Raw genomic sequence first — 21,803 nt, forward strand, 5'->3', positions numbered from 1 at the left:
TTACATTACTCAGCTGTACTCTCATTTTCTTCCCTTTTTGCTAAAGGTCACGGAATGTGCTGAAACTGTCGTAGTTTGTGCTGTCCTGCAGGAGCGTATTATACAGGGATAGCAGAGTGAGTACAGGGTGCTATGCTGTCCTGCAGGAGCGTATTATACAGGGATAGCAGAGTGAGTACAGGGTGCTATGCTGTCCTGCAGGTAATTATACTGGGATAGCGGAGTGTGTACAGGGTGCTATGCTGTCCTGCAGGAGTGTATTATACAGGGATAGCAGAGAGTGTACAGGGTGCTATGCTGTCCTGCAGGAGCGTATTATACAGGGATAGCAGAGTGTGTACAGGGTGCTATGCTGTCCTGCAGGAGCGTATTATACAGGGATAGTACAGTGAGTACAGGGTGCTATGCTGTCCTGCAGGAGCATATTATACAGGGATAGCAAAGAGTGTACAGGGTGCTATGCTGTCCTGCAGGAGCGTATTATACTGGGATAGCAGAGTGAGTACAGGGTGCTATGCTGTCCTGCAGGTGATTATTATACAGGGATAGCAGAGTGTGTACAGGGCGCTATGCTGTCCTGCAGGAGCGTATTATACAGGGATAGCAGAGTGTGTACAGGGTGCTATGCTGTCCTGCAGGAGCGTATTATACAGGGATAGCAGAGAGTGTAAGGGTGCTATGCTGTCCTGCAGGTGATTATTATACAGGGATAGCAGAGAGTGTAAGGGTGCTATGCTGTCCTGCAGGTGATTATTATACAGGGATAGCAGAGAGTGTAAGGGTGCTATGCTGTCCTGCAGGTGATTATTATACAGGGATAGCAGAGAGTGTACAGGGTGCTATGCTGTCCTGCAGGAGCGTATTATACAGTGATAGCAGTGTGTGTACAGGGTGCTATGCTGTCCTGCAGGTAATTATACTGGGATAGCGGAGTGTGTACAGGGTGCTATGCTGTCCTGCAGGAGTGTATTATACAGGGATAGCAGAGTGTGTACAGGGTGCTATGCTGTCCTGCAGGAGTGTATTATACAGGGATAGCAGAGTGTGTACAGGGTGCTATGCTGTCCTGCAGGAGCGTATTATACAGGGATAGTACAGTGAGTACAGGGTGCTATGCTGTCCTGCAGGAGCATATTATACAGGGATAGCAAAGAGTGTACAGGGTGCTATGCTGTCCTGCAGGAGCGTATTATACTGGGATAGCAGAGTGAGTACAGGGTGCTATGCTGTCCTGCAGGTGATTATTATACAGGGATAGCAGAGTGTGTACAGGGCGCTATGCTGTCCTGCAGGAGCGTATTATACAGGGATAGCAGAGTGTGTACAGGGTGCTATGCTGTCCTGCAGGAGCGTATTATACAGGGATAGCAGAGAGTGTAAGGGTGCTATGCTGTCCTGCAGGTGATTATTATACAGGGATAGCAGAGAGTGTAAGGGTGCTATGCTGTCCTGCAGGTGATTATTATACAGGGATAGCAGAGAGTGTAAGGGTGCTATGCTGTCCTGCAGGTGATTATTATACAGGGATAGCAGAGAGTGTACAGGGTGCTATGCTGTCCTGCAGGAGCGTATTATACAGTGATAGCAGTGTGTGTACAGGGTGCTATGCTGTCCTGCAGGTAATTATACTGGGATAGCGGAGTGTGTACAGGGTGCTATGCTGTCCTGCAGGAGTGTATTATACAGGGATAGCAGAGTGTGTACAGGGTGCTATGCTGTCCTGCAGGAGTGTATTATACAGGGATAGCAGAGTGTGTACAGGGTGCTATGCTGTCCTGCAGGAGCGTATTATACAGGGATAGTACAGTGAGTACAGGGTGCTATGCTGTCCTGCAGGAGCATATTATACAGGGATAGCAAAGAGTGTACAGGGTGCTATGCTGTCCTGCAGGAGCGTATTATACTGGGATAGCAGAGTGAGTACAGGGTGCTATGCTGTCCTGCAGGTGATTATTATACAGGGATAGCAGAGTGTGTACAGGGCGCTATGCTGTCCTGCAGGAGCGTATTATACAGGGATAGCAGAGTGTGTACAGGGTGCTATGCTGTCCTGCAGGAGCGTATTATACAGGGATAGCAGAGAGTGTAAGGGTGCTATGCTGTCCTGCAGGTGATTATTATACAGGGATAGCAGAGAGTGTAAGGGTGCTATGCTGTCCTGCAGGTGATTATTATACAGGGATAGCAGAGAGTGTAAGGGTGCTATGCTGTCCTGCAGGTGATTATTATACAGGGATAGCAGAGAGTGTACAGGGTGCTATGCTGTCCTGCAGGAGCGTATTATACAGTGATAGCAGTGTGTGTACAGGGTGCTATGCTGTCCTGCAGGTAATTATACTGGGATAGCGGAGTGTGTACAGGGTGCTATGCTGTCCTGCAGGAGTGTATTATACAGGGATAGCAGAGTGTGTACAGGGTGCTATGCTGTCCTGCAGGAGTGTATTATACAGGGATAGCAGAGTGTGTACAGGGTGCTATGCTGTCCTGCAGGAGTGTATTATACAGGGATAGTACAGTGAGTACAGGGTGCTATGCTGTCCTGCAGGTAATTATTATACAGGGATAGCAGAGTGTGTACAGGGTGCTATGCTGTCCTGCAGGAGTGTATTATACAGGGATAGCAAAGAGTGTACAGGGTGCTATGCTGTCCTGCAGGAGTGTATTATACAGGGATAGCAGAGTGTGTACAGGGTGCTATGCTGTCCTGCAGGAGTGTATTATACAGGGATAGCAGAGTGTGTGTACAGGGTGCTATGCTGTCCTCGGGCCACAAGACTGAGTTACATAGGGAATATAGGCCGCAGTCACCATCCCGGCCCCTCTGAATGACTAACGCTTACAATAAAATACTCCTAGAAGAATTTTTGGATGATTGACTATTTACCCAAACATTACAGCCCCCTCTTATCTGATCAGTATTACGCCACAACCCTACGGACATGAGTCTGTGCCCTATATAACACGTATGTGGTGTGACCCAGCACTGCACAAGTTACTATGGAGGGTAATGTAAATAGCGTACATTCCTGGCTGGCGTGCTCTGTATGAGGAGAGAGGGGACCTCACAGCTAAATCACTGCAAAACAAAACCAGAAGGGACGAATGGGGGCTCGGAGCCGTCAGGGCACCAGATAGAGGACGTGATGCCAGGCAGCAGTACAGCACCCAGACGGGAACATTCTCCAAGTGGCAGAAAAATCGGGTGCCCAGGAGGAAGATATAGGAGGATGCTTATGGGATACAGGCCAGCTCTCTAGCGCAGCTCAGCAGACATGGCCTTCAGAATAGCACGTTGGGAACAGGCTCCTCATGGACTCAACATCTGGACACACTGAACATTAGAGCTGCAGGAACAGAACAGACACCGTCCCTAATTCTCCACCTAGAGCTCAGACACAGCCCCTGATCAACCCCAGCATGTTAGGGACCTGCCCTCAGAGGTTACCTGGGCGCGGTGGGTAGGCCCAGAGCCAGGATTATGCCAAAACCTCTTATTTGCAAAATTCTATTGCAAAATGTATTATATATATATATATATATATAATGAGTAATGTTGGAGTTATGCATCTGTAATTCTTTTCTGTATGTTTACAGCCCCTGATCCCCAATTACATTATACGGTGACGTGCAGAGAGGTGACAGGCTGGGGAGGCGCACATTATATCATATCACATCACATCACATGTATAAAAACAGCCTTTATATCAATACTCTGAGGCATGACAGGGAGTATGATAGAGGAGGGGGCACAACAGGGGAGGCTCCACCTGCCCTGACTGCACGTCCCTGCCTGAGGCACTAAATGCCTCAATATGATGTATGCTGCCTGCAGTGTGTGCAATGTGTTATTCTCCCACAGAATGATAATAAAACAACATTACTATATGGTCACCGGATGATTCCTCCCTGCACAGGTGTAAAATATAGATTCATCATAACATATATAAGATATTACAATACATACACATAGGTCCTCTTGTATCATTGCCGCTTGTGAGGAAAATCGCCCCACTCCATAGGATTGCGTGGTGCGAACACATAGTGCGCGGCATGGCGCCCCGTGTCGCACACGGCCGTGGCTAATCACATGGTGCAATGCGTGAGCACATTTGCCATGCGAGCTGCACGAGGACAACTGTAGCAGGGAATGACTGCACAGGACACACACACACAGGATCTATATCTCAGTTACAGACAGCAGCGTGCATGTAGCAGGGAATGACTGCACAGGACACAGAGGATCTATATCTCAGTTACAGACAGCAGCGTACATGTAGCAGGGAATGACTGCACAGGACACACACAGGATCTATATCTCAGTTACAGCCAGCAGCGTACATGTAGCAGGGAATGACTGCACAGGACACACAGAGGATCTATATCTCAGTTACAGACAGCAGCGTACATGTAGCAGGGAATGACGGCACAGGACACACAGGATCTATATCTCAGTTACAGACAGCAACGTGCATGTAGCAGGGAATGACTGCACAGGACACACACAGAGGATCTATATCTCAGTTACAGACAGCAGCGTACATGTAGCAGGGAATGACCGCACAGGACACACACAGGATCTATATCTCAGTTACAGACAGCAGCATGCATGTAGCAGGGAATGACCGCACAGGACACACACAGGATCTATATCTCAGTTACAGACAGCAGCGTACATGTAGCAGGGAATGACTGCACAGGACACACAGAGGATCTATATCTCAGTTACAGACAGCAGCGTACATGTAGCAGGGAATGACTGCACAGGACACACAGAGGATCTATATCTCAGTTACAGACAGCAGCGTGCATGTAGCAGGGAATGACTGCACAGGACACACAGAGGATCTATATCTCAGTTACAGACAGCAGCGTACATGTAGCAGGGAATGACGGCACAGGACACACAGGATCTATATCTCAGTTACAGACAGCAACGTGCATGTAGCAGGGAATGACTGCACAGGACACACACAGAGGATCTATATCTCAGTTACAGACAGCAGCGTACATGTAGCAGGGAATGACCGCACAGGACACACACAGGATCTATATCTCAGTTACAGACAGCAGCATGCATGTAGCAGGGAATGACCGCACAGGACACACACAGGATCTATATCTCAGTTACAGACAGCAGCGTACATGTAGCAGGGAATGACTGCACAGGACACACAGAGGATCTATATCTCAGTTACAGACAGCAGCGTACATGTAGCAGGGAATGACGGCACAGGACACACAGGATCTATATCTCAGTTACAGACAGCAACGTGCATGTAGCAGGGAATGACTGCACAGGACACACACAGAGGATCTATATCTCAGTTACAGACAGCAGCGTACATGTAGCTGGGAATGACTGCACAGGACACACACAGAGGATCTATATCTCAGTTACAGACAGCAGGGTGCATGTAGCAGGGAATGACTGCACAGGACACACACACAGGATCTATATCTCAGTTACAGACAGCAGCGTGCATGTAGCAGGGAATGACTGCACAGGACACACACAGGATCTATATCTCAGTTACAGACAGCAGCGTACATGTAGCAGGGAATGACTGCACAGGACACACACACAGGATCTATATCTCAGTTACAGACAGCAGCGTACATGTAGCAGGGAATGACTACACAGGACACACAGGATCTATATCTCAGTTACAGACAGCAGCGTACATGTAGCAGGGAATGACTGCACAGGACACACACACGGGATCTATATCTCAGTTACAGACAGCAGCGTGCATGTAGCAGGGAATGACCGCACAGGACACACACAGGATCTATATCTCAGTTACAGACAGCAGCATACATGTAGCAGGGAATGACTGCACAGGACACACACAGGATCTATATCTCAGTTACAGACAGCAGCGTACATGTAGCAGGGAATGACGCACAGGACACACAGAGGATCTATATCTCAGTTACAGACAGCAGCGTGCATGTAGCAGGGAATGACTGCACAGGACACACAGAGGATCTATATCTCAGTTACAGACAGCAGCGTGCATGTAGCAGGGAATGACTGCACAGGACACAGAGGATCTATATCTCAGTTACAGACAGCAGGGTGCATGTAACTGGGAATGACTGCACAGGACACACACAGGATCTATATCTCAGTTACAGACAGCAGCATGCATGTAGCAGGGAATGACCGCACAGGACACACACAGGATCTATATCTCAGTTACAGACAGCAGCGTACATGTAGCAGGGAATGACGCACAGGACACACAGAGGATCTATATCTCAGTTACAGACAGCAGCGTGCATGTAGCAGGGAATGACTGCACAGGACACAGAGGATCTATATCTCAGTTACAGACAGCAGCGTGCATGTAGCAGGGAATGACCGCACAGGACACACACAGGATCTATCTCTCAGTTACAGCCAGCAGCGTACATGTAGCAGGGAATGACTGCACAGGACACACACAGGATCTATATCTCAGTTACAGACAGCAGCGTACATGTAGCAGGGAATGACTGCACAGGACACACAGAGGATCTATATCTCAGTTACAGACAGCAGCGTGCATGTAGCAGGGAATGACTGCACAGGACACACAGAGGATCTATATCTCAGTTACAGACAGCAGCGTACATGTAGCAGGGAATGACGGCACAGGACACACAGGATCTATATCTCAGTTACAGACAGCAACGTGCATGTAGCAGGGAATGACTGCACAGGACACACACAGAGGATCTATATCTCAGTTACAGACAGCAGCGTACATGTAGCAGGGAATGACCGCACAGGACACACACAGGATCTATATCTCAGTTACAGACAGCAGCATGCATGTAGCAGGGAATGACCGCACAGGACACACACAGGATCTATATCTCAGTTACAGACAGCAGCGTACATGTAGCAGGGAATGACTGCACAGGACACACAGAGGATCTATATCTCAGTTACAGACAGCAGCGTACATGTAGCAGGGAATGACGGCACAGGACACACAGGATCTATATCTCAGTTACAGACAGCAACGTGCATGTAGCAGGGAATGACTGCACAGGACACACACAGAGGATCTATATCTCAGTTACAGACAGCAGCGTACATGTAGCTGGGAATGACTGCACAGGACACACACAGAGGATCTATATCTCAGTTACAGACAGCAGGGTGCATGTAGCAGGGAATGACTGCACAGGACACACACACAGGATCTATATCTCAGTTACAGACAGCAGCGTGCATGTAGCAGGGAATGACTGCACAGGACACACACAGGATCTATATCTCAGTTACAGACAGCAGCGTACATGTAGCAGGGAATGACTGCACAGGACACACACACAGGATCTATATCTCAGTTACAGACAGCAGCGTACATGTAGCAGGGAATGACTACACAGGACACACAGGATCTATATCTCAGTTACAGACAGCAGCGTACATGTAGCAGGGAATGACTGCACAGGACACACACACGGGATCTATATCTCAGTTACAGACAGCAGCGTGCATGTAGCAGGGAATGACCGCACAGGACACACACAGGATCTATATCTCAGTTACAGACAGCAGCATACATGTAGCAGGGAATGACTGCACAGGACACACACAGGATCTATATCTCAGTTACAGACAGCAGCGTACATGTAGCAGGGAATGACGCACAGGACACACAGAGGATCTATATCTCAGTTACAGACAGCAGCGTGCATGTAGCAGGGAATGACTGCACAGGACACACAGAGGATCTATATCTCAGTTACAGACAGCAGCGTGCATGTAGCAGGGAATGACTGCACAGGACACAGAGGATCTATATCTCAGTTACAGACAGCAGGGTGCATGTAACTGGGAATGACTGCACAGGACACACACAGGATCTATATCTCAGTTACAGACAGCAGCATGCATGTAGCAGGGAATGACCGCACAGGACACACACAGGATCTATATCTCAGTTACAGACAGCAGCGTACATGTAGCAGGGAATGACGCACAGGACACACAGAGGATCTATATCTCAGTTACAGACAGCAGCGTGCATGTAGCAGGGAATGACTGCACAGGACACAGAGGATCTATATCTCAGTTACAGACAGCAGCGTGCATGTAGCAGGGAATGACCGCACAGGACACACACAGGATCTATCTCTCAGTTACAGCCAGCAGCGTACATGTAGCAGGGAATGACTGCACAGGACACACACAGGATCTATATCTCAGTTACAGACAGCAGCGTACATGTAGCAGGGAATGACTGCACAGGACACACACAGGATCTATATCTCAGTTACAGACAGCAGCGTGCATGTAGCAGGGAATGACTGCACAGGACACACACAGAGGATCTATATCTCAGTTACAGACAGCAGCGTGCATGTAGCAGGGAATGACTGCACAGGACACACAGGATCTATACCTCAGTTACAGACAGCAGCGTGCATGTAGCAGGGAATGACGGCACAGGACACACAGAGGATCTATATCTCAGTTACAGACAGCAGGGTGCATGTAGCAGGGAATGACTGCACAGGACACACACAGGATCTATATCTCAGTTACAGACAGCAGCGTGCATGTAGCAGGGAATGACGGCACAGGACACACAGGATCTATATCTCAGTTACAGACAGCAGGGTGCATGTAGCAGGGAATGACTGCACAGGACACACACACAGGATCTATATCTCAGTTACAGACAGCAGCGTGCATGTAGCTGGGAATGACAGCGCAGGACACACAGAGGATCTATATCTCAGTTACAGACAGCAGCGTACATGTAGCAGGGAATGACTGCACAGGACACACACAGGATCTATATCTCAGTTACAGCCAGCAGCGTACATGTAGCAGGGAATGACCGCACAGGACACACACAGGATCTATATCTCAGTTACAGACAGCAGCGTACATGTAGCAGGGAATGACTGCACAGGACACACAGAGGATCTATATCTCAGTTATAGACAGTAATGATTACATGCATTCATACATATATGTCGCGGCTGAGGAATCATTCATAGGGGATGTGGGAAAGTTTGCGCTTTGCTCATACAATGGAAGCTGAGAAGCTCTGTACATAGGGGACCGGATTACCTGTTGCAGCTCTTTCTCCAGCTCCACCGCTCTGGTGACAATGGGGCCCCGCACAGCGTACTCCACCTTCTTAATCCAGGGATTCATGGACTCCAGCGTCAGGATACGGTTGCGTGTCCCATTCTCAGACATGTTGTGAGCGCTGCTACCGTTTCGTTCTGCCAGATGTGTTCCAGAATGAGACCTGAAGGAGGACAGAAGAGGGCAAAGGCATGAAGGCGTCCATCTGGTGCCCAGAACACCTGCACCCAGGGACACCCCACTCCTGAGGAGACTCATAGTCATGGCCTGAGGGGGGAGAAACCAGATGTTACAGGAAAACTTTCAAAGTTCACAAAACAGATTATTCCATGTGGCTAAAGTTTTGTGAAGGTGCCGGAGTTGCAGAAGGGGGATTCCAGAGCGGAGAGATGACACGAATACAGCGAGAGAGGGAGGAAATGAGAGGGTGAGGGAGGGGGAAGGAGAGGAGCTGAGTTACTCACAATGACAGAAGTCACAGAACTTGTGCAATCCGCACCCTCTAGTAAAACCTGTATAGAAACCTGTCTGTCTGGGGACTCAGAGCAGAGGCAGCTCCTGTCTCCTTACCCTGGCACTGCCAACCTGACTGAGCACTCACCAGCTGCTATAAGGGTTCTAGTAAGAGGGAGGGAACAAGTCACCTCTCAGAGACGTCCCACCGATCCCTCCGGCACAGGGAGATCACTGTCTGATGGGAAACATTTATATAATATATACGTCTCGCGGAGTAACCTGCGCTGCCATGGGACAATCGTGGGGACACCTATTTATACATGTGCATATAATATTACAGTATACCTCCACACACTCACACTATAGGGGGCTATGGCAGCTGCCATATTACAGGTGTTCTGTGTACAGAATAAATAACATGAGCACAGGTGAAGGCAGGTGAGCACAGGTGAGGGCAGGAATAGGCCCAGCCTGGGACACACTTATAGTCACCGGTACAAGAAGAACATTAGACCAATTAGGAGCTCACTGGGGGAAGCCGCACTCGGCAAGATGGGACATTATATAAAGCAGGGATTGGGGTGGGGGGGGGGCCACGTTCATAATTAATATATAGCACCGACTTCTGTCCCTACAGTCAGATCATTAGGCTGCTTCTTCCATTAGTTATCACATGTATTCTCCCTGCAGTTCATGGATCCTGCCCTGAGTAGTGGGTGCTGCCTTCTCGCTGCACCTGGCCTGTCTGGCACAGATGTGCCCCCTCACCTGGCATCCCGAATCGCACATGCGCAGCTGGAAGCAGCAATTTCGGATTTTAGTTTTGCTTTACAATAAATGTTTAAAATTAGGTACAAATTTAAACAAGATCAGAAAAGATTATAATAAAACCTGCTATAACAATGTGTCCATAAAGATCTCTCCACCCTGAGAGCTGCAGGAAGCAGCAGTTTATGTGGCATCTGCTGACTAAAACGCTCCCAGTTATATAATAATGTTTCCCTGTGACATCCTCCCATCTGCACAATACCAGCATAGACCAGACCTATTAATGCAAATCTATTCCAGATATCCGGCACAGAACATCTCCTTCACGTTGTGTCCGGGACATGCAATAAAAGCCCCAAAGTTCCATTGTACAAATCAGAAAAACAAGTAGTAAGAAGTTCTCCAACCTTTACATCATTTCCATTGTCAGAGCTGCGACCCCATCAATCCACCACCCCATAGCCCCATCTCACCCACAACCGAGCCCCACTCATCCACCACCCCATAGCATAGCCCCATCTCACCCACAACCGAGCCCCACTCATCCACCACCCCATAGCATAGCCCCATCTCACCCACAACCAAGCCCCACTCATCCACCACCCCATAACATAGCCCCATCTCACCCACAACCGAGCCCCACTCATCCACCACCCCATAGGATAGCCCCATCTCAGCCACTACTCCATAGCCAAGCACCCAACTCATCCACCACCCCATAGCATAGCCCACATCCAAGCCCCACACTCATCCACCACCCCATAGAACAGCCCCATCTCACCCACAACCAAGCCCCACACTCATCCACCACCCCATATAACAGCCCCATCTCACCCACAACCAAGCCCCCACTCATCCACCATAGCATAGCCCCATCTCAGCCACTACTCCACAGCCAAGCCCCCACTCATCCACCACCCCATAGCCCCATCTCACCCACAACCGAGGCCCCACTCATTCACCACCCCATAGCATAGCCCCATCTCACCCACCACCGAGCCCCAACTCATCCACCACCCCATAGCATAGCCCCATCTCACCCACAACAGAGCCCGCACTCATCCACCGCCCCATAGCATAGCCCCATCTCACCCACAACCGAGCCCCAACTCATCCACCACCCCATAGCATAGCCCCCATCTCACCCACAACAGAGCCCCCACTCATCCACCGCCCCATAGCATAGCCCCATCTCACCCACAACCGAGCCCCAACTCATCCACCACCCCATAGCATAGCCCCCATCTCACCCACAACAGAGCCCCCACTCATCCACCACCCCATAGAACAGCCCCATCTCACCCACAACCAAGCCCCCACTCATCCACCGCCCCATAGAATAGCCCCATCTCACCCACAACCGAGCCCCAACTCATCCACCACCCCATAGCATAGCCCCCATCTCACCCACAACAGAGCCCCCACTCATCCACCACCCCATAGAACAGCCCCATCTCACCCACAACCAAGCCCCCACTCATCCACCACCCCATAGCACAGCCCCAATCTCACCCAAAACCAAACCCCCACTCATCCACCACCCCATAGCATAGCCCCCATCTAACCCACATCCGAGCCCCACACTCTTCCACCACCCCATAGAACAGCCCCATCTCACCCACAACCAAGCCCCCACTCATCCACCACCCCATAGCATAGCCCCATCTCAGCCACTACTCCACAGCCAAGCCCCCACTCATCCACCACCCCATAACCCCCTCTCACGCACAACAGAGCCCCACTCATCCATAACCCCATCTCACCCACAACCAAGCCCCATGAATCCACCACCCCATAACATAGCCCCATCTCAGCTACTACTCCACAGCAGAGCCCCCACTCACCCACCATAGCATAGCCCCATCTCACCCACAACCGAGCCCCCACTCATCCACCACCCCATAGCATAGCCCCATCTCAGCTACTACTCCACAGCCAAGCCTCACTCATCCACCACCCCATAGCATAGCCCCATCTCAGCCACAACCAAGCCACCACTCATCCACCACCCCGTAGCATAGCCCCATCTCACCCACCATCCCATAGCATAGCCCCATCTCACCCACTCATCCACCACCCCATAGCATAGCCCCATCTCACCCACAACTGAGCACCCACTCATCCACCACCATATAGCATAGCCCCATCTCACCCACTACTCCACAGCCGAGCCCCCACTCATCCACCATCCCATAGCCCCATCTCACCCACAACCGAGCCCCACTCATCCACCACCCCATAGCATAGCCCCATCTCACCCACAACCGAGCCCCACTCATCCACCACCCCATAGCATAGCCCCATCTCACCCACAACCAAGCCCCACTCATCCACCACCCCATAACATAGCCCCATCTCACCCACAACCGAGCCCCACTCATCCACCACCCCATAGGATAGCCCCATCTCAGCCACTACTCCATAGCCAAGCACCCAACTCATCCACCACCCCATAGCATAGCCCACATCCAAGCCCCACACTCATCCACCACCCCATAGAACAGCCCCATCTCACCCACAACCAAGCCCCACACTCATCCACCACCCCATATAACAGCCCCATCTCACCCACAACCAAGCCCCCACTCATCCACCATAGCATAGCCCCATCTCAGCCACTACTCCACAGCCAAGCCCCCACTCATCCACCACCCCATAGCCCCATCTCACCCACAACCGAGGCCCCACTCATTCACCACCCCATAGCATAGCCCCATCTCACCCACCACCGAGCCCCCACTCATCCACCACCCCATAGCATAGCCCCATCTCACCCACAACAGAGCCCGCACTCATCCACCGCCCCATAGCATAGCCCCATCTCACCCACAACCGAGCCCCAACTCATCCACCACCCCATAGCATAGCCCCCATCTCACCCACAACAGAGCCCCCACTCATCCACCGCCCCATAGCATAGCCCCATCTCACCCTCAACCGAGCCCCAACTCATCCACCACCCCATAGCATAGCCCCCATCTCACCCACAACAGAGCCCCCACTCATCCACCACCCCATAGAACAGCCCCATCTCACCCACAACCAAGCCCCCACTCATCCACCGCCCCATAGAATAGCCCCATCTCACCCACAACCGAGCCCCAACTCATCCACCACCCCATAGCATAGCCCCCATCTCACCCACAACAGAGCCCCCACTCATCCACCACCCCATAGAACAGCCCCATCTCACCCACAACCAAGCCCCCACTCATCCACCACCCCATAGCACAGCCCCAATCTCACCCAAAACCAAACCCCCACTCATCCACCACCCCATAGCATAGCCCCCATCTAACCCACATCCGAGCCCCACACTCTTCCACCACCCCATAGAACAGCCCCATCTCACCCACAACCAAGCCCCCACTCATCCACCACCCCATAGCATAGCCCCATCTCAGCCACTACTCCACAGCCAAGCCCCCACTCATCCACCACCCCATAACCCCCTCTCACGCACAACAGAGCCCCACTCATCCATAACCCCATCTCACCCACAACCAAGCCCCATGAATCCACCACCCCATAACATAGCCCCATCTCAGCTACTACTCCACAGCAGAGCCCCCACTCACCCACCATAGCATAGCCCCATCTCACCCACAACCGAGCTCCCACTCATCCACCACCCCATAGCATAGCCCCATCTCAGCTACTACTCCACAGCCAAGCCTCACTCATCCACCACCCCACAGCATAGCCCCATCTCAGCCACAACCAAGCCACCACTCATCCACCACCCCGTAGCATAGCCCCATCTCACCCACCATCCCATAGCATAGCCCCATCTCACCCACTCATCCACCACCCCATAGCATAGCCCCATCTCACCCACAACTGAGCACCCACTCATCCACCACCATATAGCATAGCCCCATCTCACCCACTACTCCACAGCCGAGCCCCCACTCATCCACCATCCCATAGCCCCATCTCACCCACAACCGAGCCCCCACTCATCCGCCAGTGGTCAGTAAGGCTATCTAATGGGAAAGCTGCCGTCACACAGTCAGTAAGGCTGTCTAATGGGATAGCTGCCGTCACACAGTCAGTAAGGCTGTCTAACGGGAAAGCTGCCGTCACATTAACCTCATCTGCCCTAATTATTCTGGATTCACACATAATTATATCTTGGCAATCTCTACACCATGTATTAACCCCATCAGCAGGAGAAATACCAGTTCCTGCAGATCATCACACCATAATATAACATCGCAGATAGAGTCAGATGTATTGTGCCCCAAAATAACAAGTGCAAAAAATGCGCCTGGGTTACACCGGGAGAGAACAGTAGTATATGTGCCTGGGTTACACCGGGAGAGAACAGTAGTATATATGCGCCTGGGTTACACCGGGAGAGAACAGTAGTATATATGCGCCAGGGTTACACCGGGAGAGAACAGTAGTATATATGCGCCTGGGTTACACCGGGAGAGAACAGTAGTATATATGTGCCTGGGTTACACCGGGAGAGAACAGTAGTATATATGGGTTACACCAGGAGAGAACAGTAGTATATATGGGTTACACCAGGAGAGAACAGTAGTATATATGAGTTACACCAGGAGAGAACAGTAGTATATGTGCCTGGGTTACACCAGGAGAGAACAGTAGTATATGTGCCTGGGTTACACCAGGAGAGAACAGTAGTGTATATGTGCCTGGGTTACACCAGGAGAGAACAGTAGTATATATGAGTTACACCAGGAGAGAGCAGTAGTATATATGGGTTACACCAGGAGAGAGCAGTAGTATATATGGGTTACACCAGGAGAGAGCAGTAGTATATATGGGTTACACCAGGAGAGAACAGTAGTATATATGGGTTACACCAGGAGAGAACAGTAGTATATATGGGTTACACCAGGAGAGAACAGTAGTATATATGTGCCTGGGTTACACCAGGAGAGAGCAGTAGTATATATATGGGTTACACCAGGAGAGCACGGTAGTATATATGGGTTACACCAGGAGAGCACAGTAGTATATATGGTTACACCAGGAGAGAACAGTAGTATATATGGGTTACACCAGGAGAGTGCAGTAGTATATATGGGTTACACCAGGAGAGTGCAGTAGTATATATGGGTTACACCAGGAGAGAACAGTAGTATATATGGGTTACACCGGGAGAGAACAGTAGTATATATGGGTTACACCAGGAGAGATCAGTAGTATATATGGGTTACACCAGGAGAGAACAGTAGTATATGTGCCTGGGTTGCACCAGGAGAGAACAGTAGTGTATATGTGCCTGGGTTACACCAGGAGAGAACAGTAGTGTATATGTGCCTGGGTTACACCAGGAGAGAACAGTAGTATATATGGGTTACACCGGGAGAGAACAGTAGTATATGTGCCTGGGTTACACCAGGAGAGAACAGTAGTATATGTGCCTGGGTTACACCAGGAGAGAACAGTAGTATATATGTGTTACACCAGGAGAGAGCAGTAGTATATATATGGGTTACACCAGGAGAGAACAGTAGTATATATGGGTTACACCAGGAGAGAACAGTAGTATATGTGCCTGGGTTACACCAGGAGAGAACAGTAGTATATATGGGTTACACCGGGAGAGAACAGTAGTATATGTGCCTGGGTTACACCAGGAGAGAACAGTAGTATATGTGCCTGGGTTACACCAGGAGAGAACAGTAGTATATATATGTGTTACACCAGGAGAGAGCAGTAGTATATGTGCCTGGGTTACACCAGGAGAGAACAGTAGTATATGTGCCTGGGTTACACCAGGAGAGAACAGTAGTGTATGTGCCTGGGTTACACCAGGAGAGAACAGTAGTGTATGTGCCTGGGTTACACCAGGAGAGAGCAGTAGTACATGCGCCTGGGTTACACCAGGAGAGAACAGTAGTATATGTGCCTGGGTTACACCAGGAGAGAGAACAGTAGTATATATGTGCCTGGGTTACACCAGGAGAGAGCAGTAGTATATATATGGGTTACACCAGGAGAGAACAGTAGTGTATGTGCCTGGGTTACACCAGGAGAGAACAGTAGTATATGTGCCTGGGTTACACCGGGAGAGAATAGTAGTATATGTGCCTGGGTTACACCAGGAGAGAACAGTAGTATATGTGCCTGGGTTACACCAGGAGAGAACAGTAGTATATGTGCCTGGGTTACACCGGGAAAGAACAGTAGTATATGTGCCTGGGTTACACCAGGAGAGAACAGTAGTATATGCGCCTGGGTTACACCAGGAGAGAATAGTAGTATACAGTATGTGCCTGGGTTACACCAGGAGAGAGCAGTAGTATATGTGCCTGGGTTACACCAGGAGAGAGCAGTAGTATATGTGCCTGGGTTACACCAGTAGAGAACAGTAGTATATATGTGTTACACCAGGAGAGAGCAGTAGTATATGTGCCTGGGTTACACCAGGAGAGAACAGTAGTATATATGTGTTACACCAGGAGAGAGCAGTAGTATATGTGCCTGGGTTACACCAGGAGAGAACAGTAGTATATGTGCCTGGGTTACACCAGGAGAGAACAGTAGTATATGTGCCTGGGTTACACCAGGAGAGAACAGTAGTATATGTGCCTGGGTTACACCAGGAGAGAGCAGTAGTATATGTGCCTGGGTTACACCGGGAGTGAACAGTAGTATATGCGCCTGGGTTACACCAGGAGAGAACAGTAGTATATGTGCCTGGGTTACACCAGGAGAGAGAACAGTAGTATATATGTGCCTGGGTTACACCAGGAGAGAGAACAGTAGTATATATGTGCCTGGGTTACACCAGGAGAGAGCAGTAGTATATATATGGGTTACACCAGGAGAGAACAGTAGTATATGTGCCTGGGTTACACCAGGAGAGAGCAGTAGTGTATGTGCCTGGGTTACACCAGGAGAGAACAGTAGTATATGTGCCTGGGTTACACCAGGAGAGAACAGTAGTATATGTGCCTGGGTTACACCAGGAGAGAACAGTAGTATATGTGCCTGGGTTACACCAGGAGAGAGCAGTAGTATATGTGCCTGGGTTACAACAGGAGAGAACAGTAGTATATGTGCCTGGGTTACACCAGGAGAGAACAGTAGTATATGTGCCTGGGTTACACCAGGAGAGAACAGTAGTATATGTGCCTGGGTTACACCAGGAGAGAACAGTAGTATATGTGCCTGGGTTACACCAGGAGAGAACAGTAGTATATGTGCCTGGGTTACACCAGGAGAGAGCAGTAGTATATGTGCCTGGGTTACACCAGGAGAGAACAGTAGTATACAGTCAGGTGCATAAATATTGGGACATTGACAGAATTTTCATATTTTGGTCTCTATTCACCACCACAATGGTTTTGAAATGAAACAAACAAGATGTGCTTTACCTGCAGACTTTCAGATTTAATTTGAGGGTAATTACATCCAAATCAGGTGAATGGTGTAGGAATTACAACGGTTTCTATATGTGACTCCCACTTTTTGTGCTCCAGGGTCTCCAGCTCAGGGAACGAGCCGCTACCGACAGGACTAATCTGTATAACTCCAGGTCAGCAGCCACTTACTGGGCCGGCCCTGGGATCTCCCCATCTAAATCCTACAGCAGTGGTTCTCAAACTCAGTCCTCAGGACCCCACACAGGTCACCCAGCAGGTGCACAGGTTTAATCATTACTCACTGACACATTTCCCTGGTCACCCAACAGGTGCACAGGTGTATTCATTACTCACTGACACATTTCCCAGGTCACCCAGCAGGTGCACAGGTGTACTCATTACTCACTGACACATTTCCCAGGTCACCCAGCAGGTGCACAGGTGTAGTCATTACTCACTGACACATTTCCCAGGTCACCCAGCAGGTGCACAGGTGTATTCATTACTCACTGACACATTTCCCAGGTCACCCCAGCAGGAGCACAGGTGTAGTCATTACTCACTGACACATTTCCCAGGTCACCCAGCAGGTGCACAGGTGTTGTCATTACTCACTGACACATTTCCCAGGTCACCCAGCAGGTGCACGGGTGTATTCATTACTCACTGACACATTTCCCAGTTCACCCAGCAGGAGCACGGGTGTAATCATTACTCACTGACACATTTCCCAGTTCACCCAGCAGGAGCACAGGTGTAATCATTACTCACTGACACATTTCCCAGGTCACCCAGCAGGTGCACAGGTGTAATCATTACTCACTGACACATTTCCCAGGTCACACAGCAGATGCACAGGTGTACTCATTACTCACTGACACATTTCCCAGGTCACACAGCAGATGCACAGGTGTACTCATTACTCACTGACACATTTCCCAGGTCACACAGCAGGTGCACAGGTGTAATCATTACTCACTGACACATTTCCCAGTTCACCCAGCAGGAGCACAGGTGTAATCATTACTTACTGACACATTTCCCAGTTCACCCAGCAGGAGCACAGGTGTAATCATTACTCACTGACACATTTCCCAGTTCACCCAGCAGGAGCACAGGTGTAATCATTACTCACTGACACATTTCCCAGGTCACTCAGCAGATGCACAGGTGTACTCATTACTCACTGACACATTTCCCAGGTCACTCAGCAGATGCACAGGTGTACTCATTACTCACTGACACATTTCCCAGGTCACCCAGCAGGTGCACAGGTGTACTCATTACTCACTGACACATTTCCCAGGTCACCCAGCAGGTGCACAGGTGTACTCATTACTCACTGACACATTTCCCAGGTCACACAGCAGGTGCACAGGTGTATTCACTACTCACTGACACATTTCCCAGGTCCCCCAGCGGGTGCACAGGTGTATTCATTACTCACTGACACATTTCCCAGGTCACCCAGCAGGTGCACAGGTGTAATCATTACTCACTGACACATTTCCCAGGTCAGCCAGCAGGAGCACAGGTGTAATCATTACTCACTGATACATTTCCCAGGTCAGCCAGCAGGCGCACAGGTGTATTCATTACTCACTGACACATTTCCCAGGTCACCCAGCAGCTGTACAGGTGTAATAATTACTCTCTGACACATTTCCCAGGTCACCCAGCAGGTGCACAGGTGTATTCATTACTCACTGACACATTTCCCAGGTCACCCAGCAGGTGCACAGGTGTAATCATTACTCACTGACACATTTCCCAGGTCACACAGCAGGTGCACAGGTGTATTCATTACTCACTGACACATTTCCCAGGTCACCCAGCAGGAGCACAGATGTATTCATTACTCACTGACACATTTCCCAGGTCCCCCAGCAGGTGCACAGGTGTATTCATTACTCACTGGCACATTTCCCAGGTCACCCAGCAGGTGCACAGGTGTATTCATTACTCACTGACACATTTCCCAGGTCACCCAGCAGGTGCACGGGTGTATTCATTACTCACTGACACATTTCCCAGTTCACCCAGCAGGAGCACAGTTGTAATCATTACTCACTGACACATTTCCCAGTTCACCCAGCAGGAGCACAGGTGTAATCATTACTCACTGACACATTTCCCAGTTCACCCAGCAGGAGCACAGGTGTAATCGTTACTCACTGACACATTTCCCAGGTCACCCAGCAGGTGCACAGGTGTAATCATTACTCACTGACACATTTCCCAGGTCACACAGCAGATGCACAGGTGTACTCATTACTCACTGACACATTTCCCAGGTCACACAGCAGATGCACAGGTGTAGTCATTACTCACTGACACATTTCCCAGTTCACCCAGCAGGAGCACAGGTGTACTCATTACTCACTGACACATTTCCCAGGTCACACAGCAGATGCACAGGTGTACTCATTACTCACTGACACATTTCCCAGGTCACACAGCAGATGCACAGGTGTACTCATTACTCACTGACACATTTCCCAGGTCACACAGCAGGTGCACAGGTGTAGTCATTACTCACTGACACATTTCCCAGTTCACCCAGCAGGAGCACAGGTGTACTCATTACTCACTGACACATTTCCCAGTTCACCCAGCAGGAGCACAGGTGTACTCATTACTCACTGACACATTTCCCAGGTCACCCAGCAGGTGCACAGGTGTACTCATTACTCACTGACACATTTCCCAGGTCACCCAGCAGGTGCACAGGTGTACTCATTACTTACTGACACATTTCCCAGTTCACCCAGCAGGAGCACAGGTGTAATCATTACTCACTGACACATTTCCCAGTTCACCCAGCAGGAGCACAGGTGTACTCATTACTCACTGACACATTTCCCAGGTCACCCAGCAGGTGCACAGGTGTACTCATTACTCACTGACACATTTCCCAGGTCACACAGCAGGTGCACAGGTGTATTCACTACTCACTGACACATTTCCCAGGTCCCCCAGCAGGTGCACAGGTGTATTCATTACTCACTGACACATTTCCCAGGTCACCCAGCAGGTGCACAGGTGTACTCATTACTCACTGACACATTTCCCAGGTCACACAGCAGGTGCACAGGTGTATTCACTACTCACTGACACATTTCCCAGGTCCCCCAGCAGGTGCACAGGTGTATTCATTACTCACTGACACATTTCCCAGGTCACCCAGCAGGTGCACAGGTGTAATCATTACTCACTGACACATTTCCCAGGTCACCCAGCAGGAGTACAGGTGTATTCATTACTTACTGACACATTTCCCAGGTCACACAGCAGGTGCACAGGTGTAGTCATTACTCACTGACACATTTCCCAGGTCACCCAGCAGGAGCACAGGTGTATTCATTACTCACTGACACATTTCCCAGGTTACCCAGCGGGTGCACAGGTGTAGTCATTACTTACTGACACATTTCCCAGGTCACCCAGCAGGTGCACAGGTGTAATAATTACTCACTGACACATTTCCCAGGTCACCCAGCAGGTGCACAGGTGTATTCATTACTCAATGACACATTTCCCAGGTCACCCAGGAGCTGTACAGGTGTAATCATTACTCACTGACACATTTTTAAAGATTGATTTACTACCAGTTATTTATATAGCGCACACATTCCGCAACACTTTACAGAGAATATATGTCCCTGCTCCAATGGAGCTTACAATCTATATTTCCTACCACACACATACAGGTTAATTTCTGTTGAGGGCCAATTAACCTACCAGTATATATTTGGAGTGTAGGAGGAAACTGGAGCACCCAGTGGAAACCCACGCAAGCACAAGGAGAACATACAAACTCCACACAGTTAAGATCCACAGATGGAGCTAATTATTTCACTTGTGATTTTGTGAGGAGACCTGGAAAACCTGCACTGTTTGGGATCCTGAGGATAGAGTATGAGAACCTGTGCCCTAACCTATGTGATAAATCCTGAGACAACAACAACAGTGCCACCTGGTGGGCAAAGAAATAGCTGCTCATTCTAATATCACTTCAATAAAGAGTTAGCTTTCCCTTACACTTCTAATGAGAGAGAGAGATATATCTATATCTAATGAGGGAGAGAGAGAGAGAGAGAGAGAGAGAGAGAGAGAGAGAGAGAGAGAGAGAG

At 49.8% G+C, this 21,803-nt stretch overlaps 1 protein-coding gene across 7 annotated transcripts in view; it reads right to left on the minus strand.

The window, feature by feature from the left end:
- LOC148442170 (alanine aminotransferase 2) overlaps positions 1 to 21,803 on the minus strand; it is a 269,352-nt gene that overhangs the window by 88,962 nt on the left and 158,587 nt on the right. For 5 of the 7 annotated variants that reach the window (XM_088464138.1, XM_088464137.1, XM_088464136.1 and 2 more), the window contains one exon: positions 9,080 to 9,263. In XM_088464138.1, coding sequence (XP_088320264.1) covers positions 9,080 to 9,263 — 184 coding nt within the window. Of the gene's footprint in view, positions 1 to 9,079; positions 9,515 to 9,564; positions 9,651 to 21,803 lie in introns of those variants that run through there. The other 2 variants (XM_088464139.1, XM_088464135.1) reach the window with 2 other exon arrangements.

This window comes from Taudactylus pleione, unplaced genomic scaffold (assembly GCF_031769625.1).
Source record: "Taudactylus pleione unplaced genomic scaffold, aTauple2 ptg001597l, whole genome shotgun sequence".
Lineage (NCBI taxonomy): Eukaryota > Metazoa > Chordata > Amphibia > Anura > Myobatrachidae > Taudactylus > Taudactylus pleione.